Consider the following 23892-nt stretch of genomic DNA (forward strand, 5'->3'; position numbering starts at 1 on the left):
GTTTGAAGCAAACTACTTCTAAGAATATAATCGAATGATACCTTTGACGGTGGTGGACACTTTTGAAATAATATTTTCTGCTCCTTTTGTATTGAACTACAAACACCTTGCAAGTTTCGGTACTTTACTAGAAATATTTACATGACAGACTTAGCAATATATGTAGGTATTTGTTGACCGCTTTCATCATTGAAAAGAAACTATGTAACATATGAGTTGCTTCAGCCGGTGAGGGGCCAATTTTGCTAGTCTTTCCCCTACTAAGGAAATAAATGTTACATTATGAAACAGGGTATTTTAATAATTCTCTATTGTCCTTTCTAATACAGTACCGTACTAGGTATATGAGAAGAACATACTCTTTCCAGCTTCCCCATTCATTCAAATGAGTATTATGTAACAATCTGACCAGGAGTACGATATGTACAGTGTATCTGTAATACCGTAATTATTTGATTGCAGAACATTGTATTATTCGTACAAAATTGTATTGTACCACTGAAAATTTATGGTGAACAGACGGTAGACGACTCGATTGATAAATAACGGTGATAAAACGTAACTTTCATTTTTTCTTTTCATCTGTGTAATATCTACACGATTACACTGCAACTTGTACAGTTTTCGTAAATTCTCATAACAATCGACTAAGTCGTGTTTTATATCGATGTGCCGGAAATCATTGGGGTTTTCGGCTCAGGAATACTCTCACGACAAGATACTCGTGAAGATGGTACTTCAAAGAAAAAGGTTTCCATATTATCGTGGTAACTGATACAGAAAGCTCTACTGCGGTGTTGACCACGTAAGAGTTTACATTTATTTATAGTCTATGTGAACCGCAGACGGGTCAAGCATTTCCACTTCTGAACTCATATCACTCGACGAGTAATTAACGACTACTCTGTCTGTAGTTCGGTCTAGTTTGGATAAAACTTCGTCCTCAGACTTTGAACCCTCCTCACCCCATCCCGAAAACAAATTAACTCTCAATGTTTCCATATTTGGATCTTGAGAGGGACCAGTTAAATTTTGGAAAGGTTCTCCGCCTCCTGTGTTTACTGCACCTCCTGGGAACTTGTATTTTGGTGTTTCCTGTGGTGCATCTGTGAAAAAAAAAAATATTAATCTTTGATGCATTTATTCATATTATTCATAATACTAGAAGGTATGTGAACTTGAGATGAACAGACTATTAACAGAGTGTCCAGCGATATCAGTATTAAAAATTCCCAATTATTTTTTTTTAAAACCCCCGTATATTCGTATATAATAATTTCTACGGCGTTTTCGCGTTATCATGATATAATCAACTTTGAACATCGTCATATTCAACGATGTGCAAAACTAATGAATTTGGGTGGCGTCAGAAATGTAGAAAGTTCGGAAAATAAAAGAGTAACAATATCGAGTTTTCAAATAAGCGAAAGAGTATTTCATAGAATTTCAAAATGTATAAAGCTGAAGTACAGAAAAGTCAAAACAACAAGTAAAGTACAGAAGATCAGAATATAGAACCGTCACAATGATTTTGTATTCTTATTCGTTGTGAAAATTTTATATTACAGCTCTCTATACTCTATCCTTTCTACATTTTGAATTTTCTATGTTTCAATTTTCTATGCATTTTAAAAATCCTATGAAATTGACTTTCACGTTCTCGAAAATTCGACATTGTGACCATTTATTTCTAAAAATTAATTTTTCCACAAGTGAATATAGAAATGGTAATTTCAGCGCGGATTCCCGGTTTCTATGAGAAATTGCCGTATGTTCAAGGGCACTTTGGACTTCCCGTATAATTCCCGGTTGCTGGATGGACATCCTGGTTAACCCTTGTAGAACCTGTATATCAAGTTATCGATGAGCAAGAGGTGATAAGGGACACGGGGCAGTGGTGGTGGAGAGGAGGTGGGCACCAAAACCTGTCGCACCTTTTGCCGTAGCAAATTCTACTAACACCTAACTATTCGTAACAAAGTAGTACAGAATAGCCAACAGACTATTCTTCTAGACAGAGGTCTTTATTAAAATTTTGAGTACAAAGAATCAATCGAAACAAAGCACCCATTGATAGAATATTATTTTAAAGGAATTATGGTATGAGTTGTTTACCTGGGTAAGGTGGTACTTCGTCAATGAGCTGTTCCATCACATAACCGAGCATTGTCGTAGTGAAAGTGTCATCTCTACGCAGGCCAAGGGCTCGGTGAAAAGCGTCCACAGCTTCCTGTGTGGTGCCACGAAGTGCATGAACAAACCCAATAGCTGAATATGTTGATGGGTTCAGTGGATTCAATACTAGAGCCTGAAACATGAATTTTTGTTGAAATAAAACCTTTGAAATAGTAAAAATGTTATAGTGTTCTAAATTACCTGCTGGTGGTAGTCTAACGCATCATCATACTTTTTCATTTTTCTACACGTGTGTCCTAAATTGTTAAGCAGTGCTTCCCATTTGCTTGGAAGAATCACTGCTTGCAAGTCACCTTGTATTTTTTTCATAGCTTCTTGAAATTGTTGCTCAGCAGCCTTATAACTGTAATTGTTTAAATGATAGTTTGTAATAATAATAATAATAACATAATTTTGCTTGTCAAAGCTTACTTACTCTGAATTTTGAAAAGATATGACTGCCATTTCGTGTATAACAAACGGGTCATCCGGGGCAATGCTTTGAGCTTGTTGAAAAAACTTGTCCGCCAGTCTAAGATTATTTGTCAGACCGCATTCCAGTCCAATATATAGCAGTGGCAAGTGACAGCCTTTCATCAGTTGCGAGGCTTTGAAATAAGCAGCCATTGCTTGGTCATGTTCGTTTTCTACGGCAAATGAGTGACCATATGCTAGCCATGCAGGTCCAAATAATCGATCCAAGGCTGTAGCCTTTGCCAAATACCTGCGGGCCGGATCACTTTTACCTATTAATGATAATATTTTTCGTAAATTCGAACATGTAACAAAGATTCATTTTACTTTTTTACCCAGATTTTGATATAGTTTACTACGCAATTTTCAGATCATTATCAGTTGAATTTCGGAGTTGCGTTTTACCTATGACGTAGTAGTAACAGCCGACTGCAAACCAAGCAAGAGCCATATCTGGATACAAGTCTACTAGCTTATGTGCTAGATAGAAGAGTGCTGAAAAACCATATATTCCAATATATTATAAAATATTTATTAATTTCAAAGCAGTGACCTGTATATTTCTTACACATAAGCCAAAAGTCAATGCTTGTGCACATTATAAAAATTCGGCAGGATTTTGTAGTATTTAGGTTAGGTATAAAAGTTAGACCAATATGTAATGTCTATTCACAATACACGTAATGAAAAAAATTTCCTACCGTTTGATTTCTTCAGTTCAACCAAGCAGGCAATATGCACTGGGAGACAGGTACTGTGGTAGGGGTCTTTCTTTAGGATCCTGAAAATTTTTCATATAAGTTATGAAAATGTCAATTGCAAAAGTTTGCGCGAATGCCATCAATGAGAATGCTAACCTTTCAGTAAGACTAAAACATTGTTGATAATCACAGTTGTAATACAGTCTTTCTGCTCTAGAAACTTCCATATCCAAGTTATCCATCAATCTGTCCGTTACCAAGACTCCCTGAACTCCACAGCAAAGTAAGGGCTCTTTTTCAGCCGGAGATTGGTATTTTTTCAATTTACTTTCATACAATAACCGCAGTAATTTGGCTTCGCCACCTGAGCACTGCTCAGTTATGGGTAATGATTCCAACAGCTCCTTTTCTAAAACGGTGAAAAAATTTGTAAAAATATCAGTTATTATCAAACTTGATACATTGACACAGCTTGTATGTGTGGAATAAAAATTTTTACCTTCCGCAGCCGATAGCATCTGGTTCTGAACCAGTGCTTCAAAAGCTTGATACGAATGAACATCACACTGCAGAGCTTGTTTATAACAATCCAAAGCTACAGCTCTGTTGTCCATTGCCTCGTATACTCTTCCTTTGCAATACAGGATCGAGCTTTGCACCTAAATTTAAATCCTTTTTACCAAAAATTCATTTGACATCTGATATCCCGAAGAACAAAGAAAGGTTGGAGAATATAACGGCAACTGATCTTTACAATTATTCAAACTTATAGACTCACGTTTTTCGGGGCCACCTCGAGTATGTCTGCCTGGCTATTAAAACTGACACCAGATGCGGAGATGTTAGTAGACATCTCCATTTCAACAATTACTTGAAGAGCTTCAGTGAATTCTTTAGCCTCTAATAGGCATCTTACAGCCAGGTAATGGCACATTATGTCTGTCTACAAGCATAAATGTTACAAAAAAACAGGATTATTGCCATGGTATATCAAAAGTTTTTACACCGTAGATGTAACACAATCAAATTTTCAAACCTTTTCAAGTCCACGACTCCTGATGAGATGAGCAGCTCGATGATACTGTTTCATGAGAAACATGCATTGAGCAAGGGCATGAACGTCTTTGGGGTTCTCATTTCCTAACGAGAGAACTTTATCTGCCCAGAATGACGCAGCACTGTATAAATGCTGTGAGTTTTGGAATAAAATGCAATTACAGCACAAATGCCGGAATCTTTAAAGGATGTGTGAAATTTTTAGGCTGTTTCAGTAAATTTATCAGAAGCTTACCAAGTCTAAATACGATTTAACTAATTTTCTGTAGTTTTCTAAGTCGATATTCTTGTCGTTGAAGCTATGCATCTTATCATAATCTGCATCGATTTCTTGTTGTGCCATTCTTAGACACAATCTCACCAACGAAAACTTGTGGAATAGGATTGAAAATAGAAACTTCGTGCAATCCTCTCCATCGCAACGTATACTATAATGTGTACATTATTCGGGAAAAGTAACCTATCGACCACAATGTATAAAATATCTACATATCCAGCAGTGGTAAGAAAAATTATATACTTATTTACCGTGTCTGCAGTATCAGCCGGTCAAACAGCAGCGATCGGACGGCTCTGCCGGCCACTTTGTCCTTTCGATCCTGGCTGCGAATAGATAGATAGTATAGAGAACGAGAGAGTGAGAGAGAGAGAAAAAGCGAGAAAAGAAGCACTGCGCGATGGGGCGAGAGAAGAGACACGGGAAAGATGCGCACTTTGCGTGTTGAGAAAATAAAATTGTTCCTTCTCTTTTGCATTAAAGTCAGTCTAGATTTTTTTACAATAGTTTTCTTATCAAGTTTGAAACCCGAAATGCCGTTCACAGTGCAGTGATTATTCGTAATAAAATAAAAATGAAAACGTAGACAGGGTTATGGGGTTCGGCTTGCGGTAAACGGAACTGAACATTGTGAAGCCACGGTAATTGTGAATATTCCGTGGATGATGTCGAAGATGCGGCAAAGAAGACATGTATCAACGACGGAGGAGCTTTGTCTTTATACAGCGTATTTCGGCTAGAATTTGTCAGTGAAACCGGTACAAATGAGTGTTGATATATGGCGGCGCGAGTATTTTTGCTCAGCATCTTACTTACAGAAGCTTTGAGAACCGCCAGCTTTGAAGGTGCGTCATTTTTTCATCATCGTTTGTTTATATCCTTACTAGGTGCTTGTATACACAGTGCCAAACGAGACGCGTGCGATTTCCGTCTGTCTGCATGCAGCGATGCGCCTATCACGTAGCTTCCGTGCATCTCGTAAGATCGATATTCATCCTGGTTTAACACCAAAGAACCAAGCAGGGTACGTGTGCTGCACAACGTGCGCCTCGAACCTGCATCAATTATGAATTTTAAATCACCATCACCACTTTTCAATCATTCGCTTGACAAGCCTGTATCGCATTCCGTTGCTTACCCTTTTTGACTTACTTGCACGACAGGCACCCATAATTTGCGATATCTTCAAGGTTCATCTCAAATTGTCATCAATTCTCCCAGACTTAATTTTAAACTCAAAATAGAAAGAGAACCTGTAATTACTTGCATACATTTTGTTGAGAATTATATGATGAGTCTATCTGCATTACAGAGTGGACATTCATGGCACGTTCCTAACACTCCAAACGCGCCTAATGTTCGATTGTCCCGAATTTTTTCTTTACAGAAAATTGGAGTGTATGAATGATTATTTGAGGCATACCTAAGTCGAGTGACAATGGTTGGATTAAGTTCGGCCTCTGTTGTTCTTTCGCTAGATGTTCAATGAATGATCGGATTCTATCATCCGAAACCACACACGCACAAGAGTTTTGGGAACTACGCTGCCAGTATTTGTCATCCTCAGAGAATGGGTTTCTGAATAATTCTATTCACATAGAAATCGGCATGTCTCAAAAACTTGTTCAGTCACTCCAATTTTTTCCGAAACAATTTGTGACGCTCAAACACTTGGCATATTTACAGTGTCACGTGTAGGTTCGCTCTGTAGTGCGTATTGTGTATGTATGCAAATCTATATTTCCCTTACAGGTGTAAAAGGAGTGAGCATAAGTCACGGAGGATTAAATGTGTCAAAACCTGAAATCTTAGAATTGGAACGAAACGAAAGGCTAGGTGTTATGGTGGAGGAAGAGCCCAATGGCAGTATTGTGGTTGGCCGAAGGGGAGCGATTCTCAATTGTTCCATAGGTAATAACCAAAATGTATCTTGGCTACGGAATGGATTAGCAGCGCCTCCGTGTGGTCTGGTACGATGCAAACTGCGTAATGGTTCTCTACACTTTCTAAAGGTAACATTGAAATAAAACATGTCTGATATTCAAGATGTAATTTTCCTATATTGCCCATGATCTCTATTTGCGGTATATATGTACAGACACTTATGCATCTTTCACAAGTTGTCCTAATTGGTTCACTGCAGCTTACGATTCATGTATGTGAAATTGTCAGTCAACTGTTTTGATTCTGCTTATCATGTTGAAAAGTAACGGGGAACATATGTTTTCCATTTATAACAGCTGAACGCTACCTTAAATTGTATTTGAACGTTTAGCATGTGGTATCCTTTTACTTTTTCATCCTTCTTAATAATGTTCTGCAAGTTTTTGCTGTTGGCAACCTGTATTCCCCTTGTCAGGTTACATGGATCTATACAAACCGTTGTTTAGCTCCCAACAAAAATTCTTGCCACCTGCCACAAATGGCACTATACTTCCTTACACTCACTAAGAATATTGCAACTGAAATGCAATTTCTTAGACTTATGTTTTGTAGATGACACGAAAGAGTAAAGGACAAGAAAGCCACAATAGTCCAAGTGATAGAATTCAAGCATTGGAGTCTTACCGTTGTGTTACAAAAAATGCTGCAGGTTCGCTAAGGTCCTCCCCTGCATTTTTACAGATTGCTGGTGAGAATTTTATACAACAGCTTGTAAAGCTATTTATCAGACTAAACAAATATATCAACGATAAAGTTTATATTTTACTTGTGAATGTTTAGGATAATCCCTATCTATGTTGATCATTCATCACATATTGATTTCAGACTTATCTCGAGAATTTGACGAATCGCCACAAGATTTGATCGTACACGAGGGGGAAGTAGCTAGATTTTCTTGTTACATCAGTAGCATTCCATTTCCACCAAACATTACTTGGCAGCATAATGGACAGTTTTTGCCCTATGTTCGTGGAAAAAAGTAAGAATTATTTCCAAGCCACAGTTACACTATCATTACTAGATTACTCGTATGTAAACTAACTCACAAGCAGTTTGAACTGACGTTTTACAAAGGCCGACCCTTGACATACGTTGCATTATTACCAATATGTTTGTCATATGAAGCTGGCTTTAGTGAATTTCTATTTTAGAAATATGTAGTATTATACAGTAATATGCACACAATCCAGTGGTTTTTATAAAATGTTAAGAAACTGTCATACAGAACTAGAGATTTTTGTCGTAAATTGTAGCCCCATTAAATAATAAATGTACAATAAAATATTCCGAACTCTTGATAATACAACCCACAATACCGTTACGAATAGAAGATAATAGTTATGAAGGAAATATCTTTCAGATATTTCTTGGTATCACCAGGTGTTCTATATATAAGTGCAACGAATCTATCTGATGCTGGTTCATACAGGTAACGATCACTATTACATATCGTACTTCAATCACATCTTCAATGATATTCGAGTAATGTAATTAGCACCCTTCTTATTGCTTGAATCTCAATTTCAGATGTGTAGTAAATAACAAGTTTTTAAAGAAGACTAGAAAAAGCAAAGAAGCGCAACTGCACGTTATTCCAAAAATACAAGAAAAGAGATCAGATGTACCTATTATCCTTTTTCCACAAATTTCAAGTAGTTATAAGCTCATTGCTGGGTCTGATTTGACGCTAGTGTGTGCCGCATCGGGTTTTCCAACTCTTGTAACTTGGACATTTGTTTCTCAGTTCCCAGGTAAGCAGATGAACCACGCTTACTTGATAACTTAATACTCACATACTGAACATGGCTCAAATTGTTTCCAGATGGTGCCGGTTACAAAGAGCCCCGTGTGCTCCTAAATTCCACAGGCAGTGTAGCAGCGTTAATGTTAGAAGAGCTTACCATAGCGGATGCGGGCATTTATGATTGTTCTGTAAAAAACTCCAACGTGACCCTCCAAACTCAGGTATACACGTTTCGCCATTTAGTTGAAAGACTCGTCAAATCCGGTACATGTGGCAACTTCTACGCTACATCTAATGATGGTTATTATAACCTTTGTAAATTAGTGGAACCAGGAAAAATTTATAAATGGGGGTCCTTGATGAGGATAGGTTTTAGCTTTTCCAAATATCACCAATATGTTTTTCTATTATAAATTTTAAAAATATTTGAAGAAGAAAGTTCTATTGTAGCTTTGTACTAAAAGTGCACATCTAATATTTTATAGATTTTATTTTATATACTCATGAATTGTACCCCAGTAACGGTCAAACCTCACGCTCAAATCGGCTTTCCATAAATTGTGGTCCACCTATCAAATTTCGTTTTTCTGTTTGTAAATTCAGCAATATCCTAAACATTCTGGGGATTACCATGTTTGAACATTACGAGTAAAGACGAATTCTAGCGAATAATTATTGCTGAATGATCCAGTTCGCCAAATATCCGTTTCTAGGTAGTCGAACGTCCTTGTCCAAGTACAAGGAATCCATGAGTCCAAATGAAAACGCAGTTTTTACTCTTAGTCCGTGTATAAAAAGTTACTACCTGTGATTCGTAATAGATAATGCATGCTATGCTGGTCTTATCCGTGGTAACAACAACAATCATCAGTTTCAACCAGTAGTAGTACTAAAGACCATTGTCAGGGCCTTGTCTTTCGAAAACTGTTCTGCTTAATATTGGTTACATTTTTTTTCCACAGAATATTACAATAGACGTCCTAATACCACCAACTTTTATAATGAAACCTATCAATCAAGTGCAGCCTAGTGGAAGAACAGCCCGGTTCGAATGTCAAGCCGAAGGACGTCCTACGCCACAAATTTACTGGCTTAAGGATTCTGTCAATATCACTATGAACCGTAAATTACCTATCGACAAATATTGATGCCTCAGATTTTATTTGATGAAACAAAATTTATACCTAATCAATGAGCAAAGTTTTTTGCTCAATGAATATTGATTCTATTTCGCACTTTTGCATATAATTAAATATAATATTACAGCTCGGGAAAAAACATTCGTGAGCAACAATAATAAAGTGGGACTAGTAATCTCATCCACAGTTCCGTCCGATGCTGGTATATACCAGTGTGTCGCGGTGAATGTTGCTGGAGAAATTTGGGCTGCTGGTAGGCTCCAGGTCACCAAGTCACCGCAACGCCCCCCTATTCCTACGTCTTTGCATTGTCACGCCTTGTCACCAGATATAATTCATCTATCTTGGAAAATACCACAAACAATGCCGTTCCCTAATGTTGATTCGTATTTCACCGTTCACTATGCTCTTGCAGGTATGCATTACACTAAATCACAGTTAGAGAGTTACACTGAATGGCGGAGACAGGAAAATTGTTCAATTTATCATATCATTCTATTACTCTAGAACCAGGCAGCCGAGAAGACATTGCCTTACCCGAACCAAATTCAACAGTCGTTGAAGTTAAATCGCTGATGCCGTTTACTAATTATACAATGTATGTCCGAACATGGAACACATATGGATCTAGCGAACAATCGGCTTCTGTTAATTGTGCAACTGCTGCAAGTGGTATGGGAACAAATGATGCAAGGCTAAATTTTTCGAATAAATTTGGTAGTGATAATTTTCATTCATAAAGAAATACTTGCCTACTGATATTCTTGACAATTTATTTATCATTTAGTTCCTATAGCCGCTCCAATGACAAAAGTCAAAGTGATTAGTCCTACAAAACTTGAAGTATCATGGGCACCACTAAATAAGACAGAGGCACGAGGATTTATCCTGGAATATAAATTACAATGGAGGCTTCAACATCATCCCTCGTCCAGAGTTCTCCATCTCCCATCAGCTGTTAACCAATATACTCTCACTAGTATGTAAAAATATTCTCCCAGTTGTGGAATATTTTGTTCCAGTCATGTGAACTCGATAATTTCAAAGTAAAATTTTTCACTCAATACACTATAATTCACGTTAAAAATAGATTTGGTTCCTGGCAAATCTTATGAGATTCGAGTCTTAGCTCGAACAGAGCAAGGCTGGCCTAATTTTAGTGATTCACAATTGGGGTGGACCAATGCTTTGATGCCCTCAACTAACTCCAGCAAACTCCCGCCGACAGATTTATTGAATCTCAATGTGGCAAACATCAACTCATCAACTGTTAAGGTTCGAAGTTTGATCGTCTCTTGTATTGATGTTCGTTTAATTAACTTATTACTTAGCTATTCCACTATAATCAGTGATATTATGAATCGATTTATAACACGCATCTGCGGTCTGACTCTTCATTACGTGCGGATAGCTAATTTTTTATTGTAATAAATAGCTAAGTTGGAATATGAATGGTGAAACACAAGGGTGGCCAGACGACTTTGATTTGTGGCAGTTATACTATCAGAATGTAGTCGGAAAAAATCTGACGACTACTTATCTGCCTAAGAATTGTACAGAGTACATACTTACAGATCTTGGTAAATACTGACATCTTGTTATCATAAAATGGGCACAAACAGTGGTTGTAGTGACTTTCTGAATATTTTTATTTGAAAATATTTTGCCCAATCTTTACAGAAGCTGATGCATCGTATGACATCGGATTGTGTATGATCAGTTCTGGGAAATTATTGGAATGTTTTCAAATGTATTTGGATTCGAAAAGGCTTATCGAAGGTAAGTGATACTCATATCGTGGAATCGAATGAATATTTACAGCAATGTGATAGTTCTGTGCAAAGAACATTATTTCTTCTCTGTCCAGATCATACTCTGACTAATCTGGAAGGGGTTCCTGTTTCATCCACTGCTATAAATGTAACGTGGTCTGCTGCCCCTTTTCACATAGATTATTGCTACGAAGTGTGTTATAACACTTTCCACCCCACAATTCCGGAACCATTGCAGTGTTTCAATACGTGAGTGCAGTAGCGAAAAAATAATTTGATGCAAAATTGAAGCGCAATAGTCATAACTTACATTGTTTTGACATGATATTGCAGCACAAATATGACGATGACAGTGCGTCATCTAAAACCGTTTACAATATATCAATTCAAAGTCAGAGTCCTGTATAACACAAGCGAACGAGTTGGTTTGTACAGCAAAGATATGGAGTGTCGGACAAATCAGGATAGTAAGTTGTAAAAAAAATTAAAGAGTAGCGATGAAAATCATATTTTCCTCATAAAGATATTGCCTAAAATCTGGTTTTGGATTATTCAGATGTAATTGTACATGTTTTTTGCATAAGTTGTCTTTGGTAATCAAGACTGTGGTCTTTAAAAAAAAGTTCCAGGTACCGTTAGAGAGATAAAATGGTTTCTATCCAACATTACTGAGGTTGGTATTACGTGGAAACCGCCGAGTAAAACAAATGGAGTAATACGCAACTACACTATTTTCTACACAACTGATCCTTTCGCTACACCCTTGAAATATTGGGCAAATATAACTGTACCTGGTGCAAATACAACTGCGAAATTGCCACGCCTTATCCCGAGTACGCGATACTTTGTAGAATTACGAGCTGCTACCGATGCTGGATATGGAAAATCCTCGGATAGAATCATTTTCCACACAGGTGATGTTCCAAAGAATTCTACAGATCCTTTATATGGGGGTAGTCCGTCTCCCACTCTAGGAACAGATCAAAGTTTTGGTAAGTCAGGAAGCTACAACAAAGCTACAACGTAAAATTTAATCTAATAACGATTGTTTGATAATCTATTTCCCTAGGAATCATTGTTGGTGTAAGCATAAGCACCTGTTTTATTGTTATTTGCCTGAGCAGTATATATTTTCGAAAAAAGTGGGAAAATACACAATCACCGCAGGAAAGTTTACAGTCCTTGAAGGATCGTGGTATATTACGCAATGGAAATGGCCGCTGTGCAGAGAGAAATACAATTGGCGGCAACCAACATGCATGTACAGCGTCGACTATGAATGACATTGAACTAACCACCCTATGTCCACCCTCCCCTAAATCCGCAAATTCTCATATAGATACTAAGGTACAAAATATTACTTCCAATACTGCACGAAGATCGATATCAATTGTGCATTAATTTATTTGCATATTTAAATATATTCTAGCAACTCTTTGCTTTATTATTCCAGGGCGGTTGTTCTAACGGCATTGTTGAATGTTGCATGAAAGATTCCCTTCTGACAGTTTGGAATATGAACGATGATAGTAAAGATCTAGACATTACCATAAATCCTCAGGTATTGCATTATATTACTATTGATGTGGATTTTACCAAATTAATAATGATTATTACAATTTGAATACATCAACTTGAACAATTATAATTTAAACAGGATATTCACACATATTTTTTAAGAAATTTCAATTTTACAGTTTGACAGAAAGGGCAGCACCAGCTCGCATCAACAGCCTCAGCAGGATCTAGATCGCACAAGGATTACGATGTTAAATTCTGCAACGGCAAGCAGCTGTAGCAGCTTAAATAATAATTTTGAATGTTTGGAAAACTTGTTGTCTCTACAACAAGTGCCATCAACGTCAGTTCCTGTCGTTGCTCCCAATGGGTGAGAACACCTTCAGACCTTTAACAAATGACGTATTCCATGCTTCTGGAATAATCATCAGGTCGTAATAATGAGAATGCTCGTGTTACTCCAAATCGCCACTGGGCTGGCTTCGAATCGATATAATAAATGTGAGTATGCAGGTTATACGCTCTGAAGAGACGATCTTTGATACTATTGAATGAAGGATGACGTGAAGTTGTTTAGTAAGCTAAGAAAAGAACGATTTAGTATTGTACCATTAATATATATTATCGAATTGCATAGGTGCCTGAGTTACTATAGTACTGGCTATGTAAATATTATTCGATGTATTATAAGTGTTTCACTGACCAGTTACTAAAATGAAATCACACATCAACAATTAGCCCAGCTACACATACAGTACAGTTACACATACTTTCTGATATTGATCATGGAAAATGATTTTGACCACATGGTATTTGCTCATATTTAATAGATTATTATGATGTGATTGTTTGTTCGAAAAAAATAATTTCAAAACGCGAATCTTTTTGACAATGAAATATTGATAATATTAATATATATTAGATTTTGTTATTTAATAATGTATGTAAATATTAACACTTATATTAGACCTTTTTTTTTGTTTTCTATACGATGCAGATACATTTGACAAAGGAACTGTTTACACTAACATTTAGTTTTCGGAATTCTCTCAAACGCAGAAACACACAATAAAAATGTGTACGATGTTACTACTTATTCGGTAACAATCACGACAATACTACCTAATTGTGCAGGCATTCCATTAGCATTCTTAAGTAAACTCTTACCTTTAGTCTTTATTTCGATACTAATTTAATAGTGACAGAGCTATTTCTTGACTCTCGAGAAAGACTGTAGTTATCCGACAAGACTGAACTTATTGAAGGAGTTTCAGACACATTTGAAACAAATTTTCTAAATATTTGTTACCAATTTAAAAAGCTTACAGACTGAAGTATCGGCTTCGAATCCTCATTCATGTTGAGGAAGGCTGACGATTTCCGCTTGGAAACTTTATTTCTTCATTTCTTGCATGTCACTTTGAGAGAATAATTACAAGTTCAACTGCAAGGAGTAATAAATATTAAATTTATTATTTAATTAGCAGCTATTCTATCAGTTTCAAATTTGGTTTAAACCCTGTGACTTTTTTTTTCATAAGTCATACAATATTCTCACATCAAGTTTTTGATGTGTAGTGAACAACTTCGACAGTTGTGTTGTTGTACACTTCACGAATGAAACTAATAATTGCTTACGTACTAATATATTAATTTACAATGATGCGCAGGAACAGCTAGTATGGAAATGAATTGAGAAATTTTTTAATTTAGATTATTGCTTTGCCTTTCTTTCAAGATCAATATTGTCAGGCTTGAATATTGTTTATATCGTACTCGAAAAATAAATGGTCAGTTCAGCTGTATTTCGATATCAGAGATGTGTTCAGAAATGTGTTCACGGTGGTAGGACGGAATGTTACCACGTAACCTGCAGTGTCGAGTGATGTATGTGCCTGATATTGCTGAAGAAATCGAGACTGCTGACTATTAATATCTTTCAGGACTTGAGGTATCGATAAAATGATGCTACATATGGACAGCTTTATGGGCTTTTGAGTACGAAAGTATATCTTGTTGGCAAAAATGTGAATTTCGCGTATTTCAGTCAACCTTCTCATGGGAAATGTGAACCTTACGATACACTATAGGGGAACACTTTGCTGTTCCTAGATGGTAGTGGAATAAACTTTGTTACGAACGTTTAGTCTTGAAGACATTTCGGTCAGTTTGGTCTCGCTGGTGATGTTTCTGAACACTTCTCTGGGGTATAATTTATAGTACATTATTACAAGTTCGATTGAAGTGTATAATGTATTACTGATTCGTTTCACATGATGAAAGTTTCTGAATTTTATATGGCAACTGCATCTGGATAACTCAATACAATATCAAACGAATTCATAAATTTAATGATATAATCGGTGTAATGTTTTAAGTAAAAGTTTTGATAGAGTTATTTTGGACATGGTTGATAACTTGATTGAAAAGAATCAAAATAGGATCATACATCGTTGCTTAGTACTCGGATTATTGCATTAATTTAATGCAACTTCGCCAATTTACATATTTCTTTACCTGTAAGCATTAGCTTGTGGATATTTTCATAGAGCAAACATAACAGATAATATTATAAGAGGATAGGTAGTGAATGTTGAATTTTTACAGCATTTCTACTTAAGTGTATACAAGCATTTACATTTTATACTAAACATTCTTGATTGTATTCTATTCAATATGGTTATACCGACAGTTTGATATTCTTTTTGTTAGTTTTCTAAACAAAACGAGCTACTGAATCATTTGATGATCATTTTCCAATATTAATCTCACTTTATTTAAGACAGAACTTATTGCGAATACAAAACATACAGTCAATACAGCACTCATACAGAATGGTGCACGTTACCATGACAGAAGAACCCAACGCAGTACCTGATAGACTAAGTTGTATCGTTTAGAGTGAGTGAGACGTAGGCATGTCAATGTTATTGCTGTTCCTCTATTAACTGCTATTTATTTCTTTATACATTCAATAATATTTTAGCTTATCATCAACATGAACTATGCGATAATGTTGACTAGTAGGCGTTGACTGAAGATATATGAAAACCGCTAGTCCTATGGACTTTGACGAGCTGATAAGCGGAGCTAAAGGGCCAGAGGAAATTTCGGTTACTTTGCTATGATAACTTGATTTTTTATTGGGATTTTTCAAGTCGAGTCAGTAATTGCAACGTAGTAGAATTACCCACTGTCTCTACTCGGCACCAAGCATTCCATCACGAAAAATAACCCAAGCCTAGCATTGTTTGTAAATCTTCAGTCGACGTAATAGGTATGCACGAAATCTAATGTCATAAATCTAATTACCAGTCAGAAACAAGATGGCACTTCTCTCTTGCACAAGACCGTTAAAAATTTTTTGCCGTGATGCTGATGAATCAATGCACAGCTCAACTATTTAGTGCAAACGTATTCCGGATAAATGTTTGGCAGTTGTTTAAAAGCTATTTGAAATTTTCAAGGGACTCCGCTAGTTTTATTGTGAACTAATTAGATATTAATCTTGATACAGTGATGTTGGAAAAATTTGTTTTGACTAATCCAATACTAGTAATGTATAGATTCTAGATTGTAAATTGACAACTTTGCATTCCGCTATTTTATATTATATGAAGCACTCAGAGCACCTACAGTTTTTCAACCGTACCTTGTTCAATGTCTTGCATAGTTCTTTGAATCTAGCGTGTTTACTCATGATTGTTATTTCTTTACGTATCGATGCTACCATTATTTCGTTAATAGAAAGTAGAATCAACCAATTTGGTTGAGTTATGTTCGTTACCAATATATTGTAGAGCCTACAACTCCTTGAAACATTTAATTTTTCATAATATCATAATCTACGACCTTTAGTTCAGACTAATAAATTCCTTATATCATTTCTTCAAACATACAAAGTACAAAATTAAACATTAAATTTGCACATTAGTCAGAGAACCTAGTCACAGATTACATCGTGCATCTTTAAATTCATCTTCATGAACTCCGCATCTTTAATTCCATACGACATTCAATTGAACTGCTAAGTTGTTGTAACTGAGTATTAATATGTCTAATATTATATGCAGTTCTTGTAAAATCTTTTTGCAGCCTGTAATAAAACACCGAAATTACACACAACTGTGTAAGGTTTACCAAAACTGCTGACTATTGCTTTCTCGCCACAGTAAACGCATATATTGCTGGCTGAAGATATTTAAGAACACAAATGTGTGTGGCACTGTGTTCAACTCACGTAGGTTCACAGATGATTGTAGTTTTCTGCACTTACCATGTAATTTAATAGAATCAAAACCTAAATCGAGTTGTTAATTACGAAACCACTAAATTCCCCCTATGTTCCTCAACTTCTTTGTCAATAACTATGCATACTAGTTCTGTAGGGTTTGTCGGTCTTTATATACATATTTTCAGCCAGTGCACTTGCATTAGCGATAGATTATTATTATTATATATCCATAATTCGATAAATTTGGAATTTTGTGATTTTATGATGAAATTTATTTTCAATCAATATACTCCGAAGAGAATTTGTATTTTTCCCAATTGGAGAGTGGGCAATAGTTGGTTGTTATGTGTGGATAGATATTTTACGCCTACCAAACTTAATGTTATAAACTTATTTCACTACAAAGATGGATAAGAGATGGAGGATATCGCGGAGTCCCCAATACGATTGTTACAACTCCGCGATGAATGAAAACCCTATACGAGATACCTCGTAAGCTTTCCATAATCCCAAAGTGAGCATTTTTCCCGTTATTTCTTAGTACAGTGATTTTCCCTGCTGTTGTTAGCATTCACAAACAACATTAACGATTTTCGTTATACTCACACTTGAAAATGATTCGAAGAATCTTATAATATTCTCCGATGGATGTAGTAATCTTGAGATATCTTGTCCATTCAGAAATGGGGTTGCCACATATGAAGTTAAGAATCTTAACAAATCTTCAGAACTGAGCGATGCTTTTGAACAGCCATGATATGATGGTGTTAAGAAAACCCTTTTGTCAAATTATGTTTATTCAACTGATATGGTTAAATACTCCACAGAATATATTATGAAATTATGGTCATACATCTGTCAAAATTATTTCTGAAGAAATATGTTACGTTTAGAAAATGGATGATAAATCTATTAAAATGCCGAAGTCATTGGCATTTTGAACGTCTTCTGCAGCAACCCCATTTAAATGAATAAAACTCCTTAGAGGTTGCTCTCTAGGGCGATTTTCGTAACTTAACTTTAACTTAACTATCGTACCTACTCGTTACTGTTCTTTATATTTAAACTGTTTTAAATACCTCATGGGAACTTTTTAAAAAATATTAATTAAATGTAATAAACTATTGCTAATTTTTTTCTATTCATATGATATACAAATAACTTTTAAGTATTGTTACTATAATTAATCACATTGATTATCTATCATTATATGAATGTTTATAATTTATTTTATTAAATAAATATTATTTTCACTTTAAGGTAGTTGATTCCGTTTTACAAGTATATTAGTTGAAGGTGCAGTTACTTTGTAAATACTTAACATGATTGTATATACACATCCATTATTATGATTACTGTAGAAAAATATAAAAATTATATATTTTAATATATTGAATATGATTAATTACGTCTAATTACAATCCTAACGTTTAGTATTGAAATCCGCATGGTACAAGAGATATTTAATAATATTGTTGACATTTCTGTATACAACATATTGTTGTAACGATGATAGAATAAAATTAAGATCGCAATATAGTAATATTATTATTTCAAGATTTTTTATTTTTCGAGTCTTTAGTATCTACTGCGATGTGCACTTTCTTTTTAAATTTAATATACGGTTCGGAAACATTACGAATGCTATTTGATATAATTATCGATTTTTATTGACATGCACCTGTATACATTAATTTGATACAGTCAAATAATCATCGCTTAATAGTGTACCTCAAAATGTATTTTACTATAGTTTAATTTAATTAGATTAATTAGCTCGGGCTATAAATAAATGCATCCGCACAGTGGTTATTGTTTGTGGAATAACTGATAAACCTGTACGAGCTACTAAGTGTGCAATTTATTCTATCAATAGTAAAATAGCTCATTCTTGCAAGATGTAATTCATATTACTCTACTAGTCTACTAATACAGTCTAGCTTAAAACACGATAATTGCGCTATTTAATTCACTTTATTACAATACTAATCAACCGAATTTCTAGGCCACTAGTATACCAAACATCCGCGAAAAATATTTGACTCAGTGATCGTTTGGAAAAGAAGAAAGCAATTGAAAAACAAAAGTGTTATCAAAAATAACAACAATGCTTTCCATGCATCTGCTCGATCCAGTAGTTCCGTTTTTGACTTCTCTATTACGGATTCAGAGGTGATATGAATTTCTTTCGTTGTGTTTTGTCACAGCTTGCATCAACTATCGAATATAAACATATAGTAGATAATATCAGAACTTTGGCACCGTTTATTTGCATCTATATTTTTAATAAACGCGTACGAAATAATTAGGCACATTGAAAAATGGCATAAAAAAAAAGAAGTTTACTTTACAGACTATTTCATGTTACTCATTCATTTTGAAATAATTAACAGCGATAAGATGCGTCTATTTTATAGATTTGTAACATCATTTTTTATTTCGGTACTAATAAACGTGTTGATTTGAAACTCGAGTATCATTTTCGCATCGAGATTATAAAAGAAGCTTCCAATTGCGTTATTATTCGCATTGACTAGTACCCTTCATAAATACTTCACAAATTGCATTAAGAGTCGATCAACGATTCGTCTTTATATTATAATTTGTGTCTGACAGTTCAACGTGTATATGCACATGTTTGTACCAGTGAACTTTGCAGGCTACACTACAATTATCACGCTATATTTGATGGTGCAAACATATTTCACTTTCTTTTGCTGTCGTGAAATATCGTTTGGTAGCTACCTATCGCAGATCATTGTTAAAATGGAATTATAAGTTTCATCACAGCGACCATGTATGATATTGCGCTAGTTTTTAAATTCACCTATCAGGCATCTTGAAAATATTTTTTCCGCCATTTCATGCCAACTACTTTTTAGCTGAGAAATGATTTCTGCAGTAACAATTTGAAAAACATCGCATCATTTTGAAGTTTAGGTCGCGAAATTCACTTGTACGTGTGTGTACATATCCTTAGCGGACAAAAGGAAAAATAATCGACTGACTCATTCTTAACTTGCAGGCTAGAGTAAAATTAAATACATTACTCATTTTTGTTATCACAACGTGGTTGTCGGCTGAGTTAATTCTATCCGTTTCAACTGTTATACTTTCAGAAAGTCTACAAGTTTAATTAATGCTTTGCGTATTTATCTCGCTATGATTTAATATATTCTTCACATTAGGCACAGTGTGAAATACTTTGGCTTGTAGAATCGTGCATCTATTTTCATTCTACACATTGTTCAAGCAACTTATAGAACAATTCATCACAGAACTAGGGAATGTGGAAATATCTTCATCTCAACGTAATCATCAACAACCTGTAAGAAAACAAAATAACAGTTTATACGACATGTTGTAGAGATCAGCAAGTTTAATTGAGTTATGCATTGTGAAGCTACGGTTTATATTTCTCAAAAGTTCCAAGTCAAACCTCTTTTAGAGACTCCTTCATCAGCTTCGGGTAGAGATAAGTAAAGTTAGTTGTAGATGACAACTTTCCCGGCTGTAAATACAAATTTTTATTGTAAAGTAGTTCTCTGTTAATATATGGAGATAGTGGACTATTTTCCACTCCATCTTTGCTGCATGCTTCGGCCCATGGACTCATATGTTTGTCATTAACTTCTTCTACAATTGTGGTCATATCAACCTGTACGAAGATTTACAGCTTTAGTCACCAATTTCAATTTCAGACTAGTAGGTATAATTAAACCTTCCTTGGAACTAAAGACTTTGATCATACCTTGGCTAGCATTGACAGTGCTGCACCCCAATAATCGTGATTAATATTAAATAATTCCGACACAAGTGCGCTTATGGAGCCTTGCGTCGAATCAGACTCGTCCACAACGTTGTAAATCTGGCCAATGGTATTGGGATGACGTGTAACATGCCACATGGCTCTCACCACATCTCGCACATGTACAGTATTCATGCGAAGGTTTGGGCCCCAGAGCAACTTCATCATTTCACCTAAATGTTTGTAAACAGCTCCCACAACGAGGCGAGGTGCTGCGGAATATAAATTCATTCCTTAACTACAGTGTATAGATAATGGGAATGAAAAATGATTGTAGGTCATACTAACAAGTGCTGATGATGGATTTCAGTATAATTTACAGGTGAAGAAGCAAAGATGTGTTCAACTCCTCATTATCTTACCTAGACTGTTCCTGTCTCCAGGGCCATAAACGATCGCTGGTCTAAAAATAGTAAACTTCAATCCAGGTATATTTTTTAGATCATTTTCTACTTGAACTTTATGTTTTGCTATAAATGTCCATGGATCAACTTCATCATCCTCTTTGTGCGGTACCTGAAAATGTTTCTCTTCTGTTAATCAGATAGCACATTTGATTTGGTATACACCTAAACTTGTCCTAAATGAGATGACATAATACATTGTTAAAGCACAATCAATGATAATGTATTTATTATTGTCACTTTTTCCAGACGACCCTAATTACAAGTACCTTTTCGGATGAACTTAAATGTCCACTTGAGATCTCTATATATCGTTGTACCCCAAGTTCAGCGGCTTTCTGTGCACAATTCATACTAAGTTTATGAATTCCGTCTTTGTAAACAGGATCTGTTTGGCCGTACTTTGTTTCCCCAGCACAATTAAATACAATGTCTATTCGTTGCTCACCAGCAAAAGCATTGTCACAAGAGGCTAAATGGTTTATACAAATAAAAAATGAAAGATCGATTCTGTTGGATCAAAATATTTTCAACAATATTAATTACTTGATATACCTATGTATCTTAAAATAAAGCCACAAACATAGAGGAAAACCAAAATTAACAAGAATTTGAAATTAAGTTCACTAGCGCTACAATTTGTATTGTAGGTGTAAATAACCATGAAAGATCATTATGAAGTAAAATATTGAGATCGATAACAACTGAATACAAATGGAAATAAATGCATGCTATGTATGCAAATTAATTAATTGCAAATATGAAAGGCAGGATGGTTTCTATAAAGATTAGCGAAGTGTATAAAAATACAGCAAGCAATATACCTGAGTTAATAAGGTTAGCGCTTCTAAATTCAAGCAAAGGATGTTCAAATATCCTTTGATGTTTCTTGTTAAGCCATGCTGTTTGAGGTGGTACCTTGTCGATTACTCGGACATATGATACCAGCTCATTATCCAGTAAATATTCCACAAGGTTCCGTCCGATAAAACCACATCCTACACAAAGTTGATAAGATTATGAATGGCGAGAAGGTTGACTGTGCTCAGATTCTTTATCCAGCTTCCTCTGTCGGAACATAGTATATGAATAAGTAGTTACCTCCCAGAACAATTACTCCTGGTTTTGTCTCAAAATTGGCAGTTTCCATTGCTGATAACCATTCAACGGGGAAAAAAATGCAAGCGGGTAAATGAAATTATTAAGAGATTACACGTATTACAGTCCAACAGAATTAACGCTTAAACAATGTAACAACCAATTTGTCATTGGATACACGGAGTATCAAGCGAAGGCCCGATTTGATAAGTTACGTATGTCAACGTTTTTCTTATACCACCAAAGGATCTCATAACCTAGCAAGCTGCGAATGGATTGCTGTCCAGCCCATTCCAGCCACACGACTCTAACGAGGATCTGTCTGCTACTGTTAGGAAGTAAATGGAAAGTAAGAAGGGAACGTGGAAGGGAAACAGACCGATCTCCATGAGAGTTGTTTGCCCAAGCCTTGGAGCATATACTACTGGAGATAGCCTACCCATGCCGTCAACCTCGTGAAAACTGCAGCCAAAGTGACGAGAGAACGAGATATATACTTGAGACACTCCGTTTCTCTCACTCTGCATTTTATCAGCCGAAAGGAAACGTATCGACCAATGAAGTGTAGAGCGAGAGAGACAGGCTGGGACCAGGCATATACCCTTCTCACTTCTCTGACACACTATCTTTACACAATAGGCTACCTCCAGTAGTAGAGTGTAATTTTATTACTCCGCATTTACCGACCTGTCTTATGTTAAATTTTCCAGCTTTAAATTATCTCGGTACAGCAGAACATCATCTCTGTACATACTCGATGTTCACGCAACTTTATTATTATTATTATGTTAATTTGCAAATTTATGACAGTGAATATTTTAGTTTTTGTTATATTCGTATGCTGTACCTATTTATCACGTATAAGGTGAAAAAAAGGTCACAACACAGATTTACTTCCTTATTTCACATTACAATCAGTTCAACCATAGTTCAACGTTATAGTGATTCAAATTACGTACTTATTGTTCGCGCCAGAAGTTCGCGGGCTGAGACTCGAAGCGTCTGTTACGTACGTTCGCTTCGCCGGTGAGGGCGCAGCGCGAGTTAGTTACACCCGTATTCATAGTCCCTCCACTGATAATAGTGTATATATATATCAGTGGTATGTAAAGACCGTGGTCTAGGGAGACGCTGTAGGTTGTCACCATGTAAGACAACAGTTGTCAGGTTGGCAGCGAGTTAAAATAGAGGACAGAGGCTGGGCAGGTTAGCAACATTACGTGCAGAATGTGCTTGTAGAGAAATAAATACAATAAAACTACATCTAAATAACTTCTTATGAGTTTTTGATGAGTTGGCTTAAGATTATTGAATGATCATTCAATCTAGCTGACAAGGAACGCAACCAGCGACCGTATTATTCTGTATTATGATAATATGATTTGCAGTTAATAAACATTTGACTTGCTTCGGCTTTCCCCTAAACCCCTTGAGGGTACTTATGCCGAAGTAGGCATCTTATCTTTCCCGCGAAATCGTGTTATTTATTTATTCGCCCTTTCACTCACTCATCCCATCCCGATTGGAGTTAGGGAAGAACTCTGGTCA

At 35.7% G+C, this 23892-nt stretch overlaps 3 protein-coding genes across 7 annotated transcripts; 1 reads left to right on the plus strand and 2 right to left on the minus strand.

Annotated features, from left to right (window-relative positions):
• Positions 1-280: 280 nt before the first annotated feature.
• Positions 281-5634, minus strand: Cdc16 (cell division cycle protein 16). Its single transcript, XM_046621688.2, has 13 exons — positions 5500-5634; positions 4935-5009; positions 4642-4834; positions 4387-4539; positions 4129-4293; positions 3850-4009; positions 3507-3759; positions 3351-3430; positions 3055-3144; positions 2612-2921; positions 2377-2539; positions 2116-2308; positions 281-1106 (listed from the first exon to the last, which is right to left on the minus strand). The coding sequence occupies exons 1-13, from the start codon at positions 5535-5537 to the stop codon at positions 820-822; spliced, it is 2160 nt and encodes a 719-aa protein (XP_046477644.1). The 5' UTR covers positions 5538-5634; the 3' UTR covers positions 281-819.
• LOC124216630 (protogenin B) lies at positions 5083-19056 on the plus strand. Of its 5 annotated transcripts, none has more exons than XM_046621351.1 (20): positions 5083-5528; positions 6436-6695; positions 7180-7315; positions 7453-7606; positions 7988-8056; positions 8155-8378; positions 8450-8592; positions 9334-9493; positions 9638-9925; positions 10018-10227; positions 10298-10489; positions 10601-10785; positions 10946-11090; positions 11191-11289; positions 11378-11531; positions 11616-11749; positions 11906-12274; positions 12352-12629; positions 12736-12843; positions 12980-19056. In XM_046621351.1, exons 1-20 carry the CDS (start codon positions 5462-5464, stop codon positions 13172-13174), a joined length of 3570 nt encoding a protein of 1189 aa, XP_046477307.1. In that variant the 5' UTR covers positions 5083-5461; the 3' UTR covers positions 13175-19056. The 5 variants fall into 5 exon arrangements, with proteins under 5 accessions (XP_046477307.1, XP_046477318.1, XP_046477329.1 ...); XM_046621362.1 differs by having other exon boundaries at positions 10018-10182; XM_046621384.2 differs by lacking the exon at positions 5083-5528 and adding an exon at positions 5568-5707.
• On the minus strand, positions 17814-22774 carry LOC124216961 (3 beta-hydroxysteroid dehydrogenase/Delta 5-->4-isomerase). Its single transcript, XM_046622133.2, has 7 exons — positions 22348-22774; positions 22071-22244; positions 21516-21718; positions 21205-21358; positions 20786-21054; positions 20474-20692; positions 17814-20360 (listed from the first exon to the last, which is right to left on the minus strand). The coding sequence occupies exons 1-7, from the start codon at positions 22394-22396 to the stop codon at positions 20307-20309; spliced, it is 1122 nt and encodes a 373-aa protein (XP_046478089.1). The 5' UTR covers positions 22397-22774; the 3' UTR covers positions 17814-20306.
• Between the last annotated feature and the right edge of the window lie 1118 nt (positions 22775-23892).

Source organism: Neodiprion pinetum, chromosome 1 (genome assembly GCF_021155775.2).
Source record: "Neodiprion pinetum isolate iyNeoPine1 chromosome 1, iyNeoPine1.2, whole genome shotgun sequence".
Taxonomy (NCBI): Eukaryota; Metazoa; Arthropoda; class Insecta; order Hymenoptera; family Diprionidae; genus Neodiprion; species Neodiprion pinetum.

Excerpts from the sequence above, each read along its gene's own strand:
- LOC124216630 (XM_046621351.1), top strand. The coding sequence starts at position 5,462 with ATGGCGGCGCGAGTATTTTTGCTCAGCATCTTACTTACAGAAGCTTTG. Across the intron at positions 11,091-11,190 it reads GTACATACTTACAGATCTTG|AAGCTGATGCATCGTATGAC; the intron begins GTAAATACTGAC and ends CAATCTTTACAG. Across the intron at positions 12,630-12,735 it reads ATTCTCATATAGATACTAAG|GGCGGTTGTTCTAACGGCAT; the intron begins GTACAAAATATT and ends TTATTATTCCAG.
- Cdc16 (XM_046621688.2), bottom strand. The coding sequence starts at position 5,537 with ATGACGCACCTTCAAAGCTGGCGGTTCTCAAAGCTTCT. Across the intron at positions 4,540-4,641 it reads TTAAATCGTATTTAGACTTG|CATTTATACAGTGCTGCGTC; the intron begins GTAAGCTTCTGA and ends CAAAACTCACAG. Across the intron at positions 4,294-4,386 it reads GGAGTCGTGGACTTGAAAAG|ACAGACATAATGTGCCATTA; the intron begins GTTTGAAAATTT and ends TTATGCTTGTAG.
- LOC124216961 (XM_046622133.2), bottom strand. The coding sequence starts at position 22,396 with ATGGAAACTGCCAATTTTGAGACAAAACCAGGAGTAATTGTTCTGGGA. Across the intron at positions 22,245-22,347 it reads AGGAGTAATTGTTCTGGGAG|GATGTGGTTTTATCGGACGG; the intron begins GTAACTACTTAT and ends AACTTTGTGTAG. Across the intron at positions 20,693-20,785 it reads CACTGTCAATGCTAGCCAAG|GTTGATATGACCACAATTGT; the intron begins GTATGATCAAAG and ends ATCTTCGTACAG.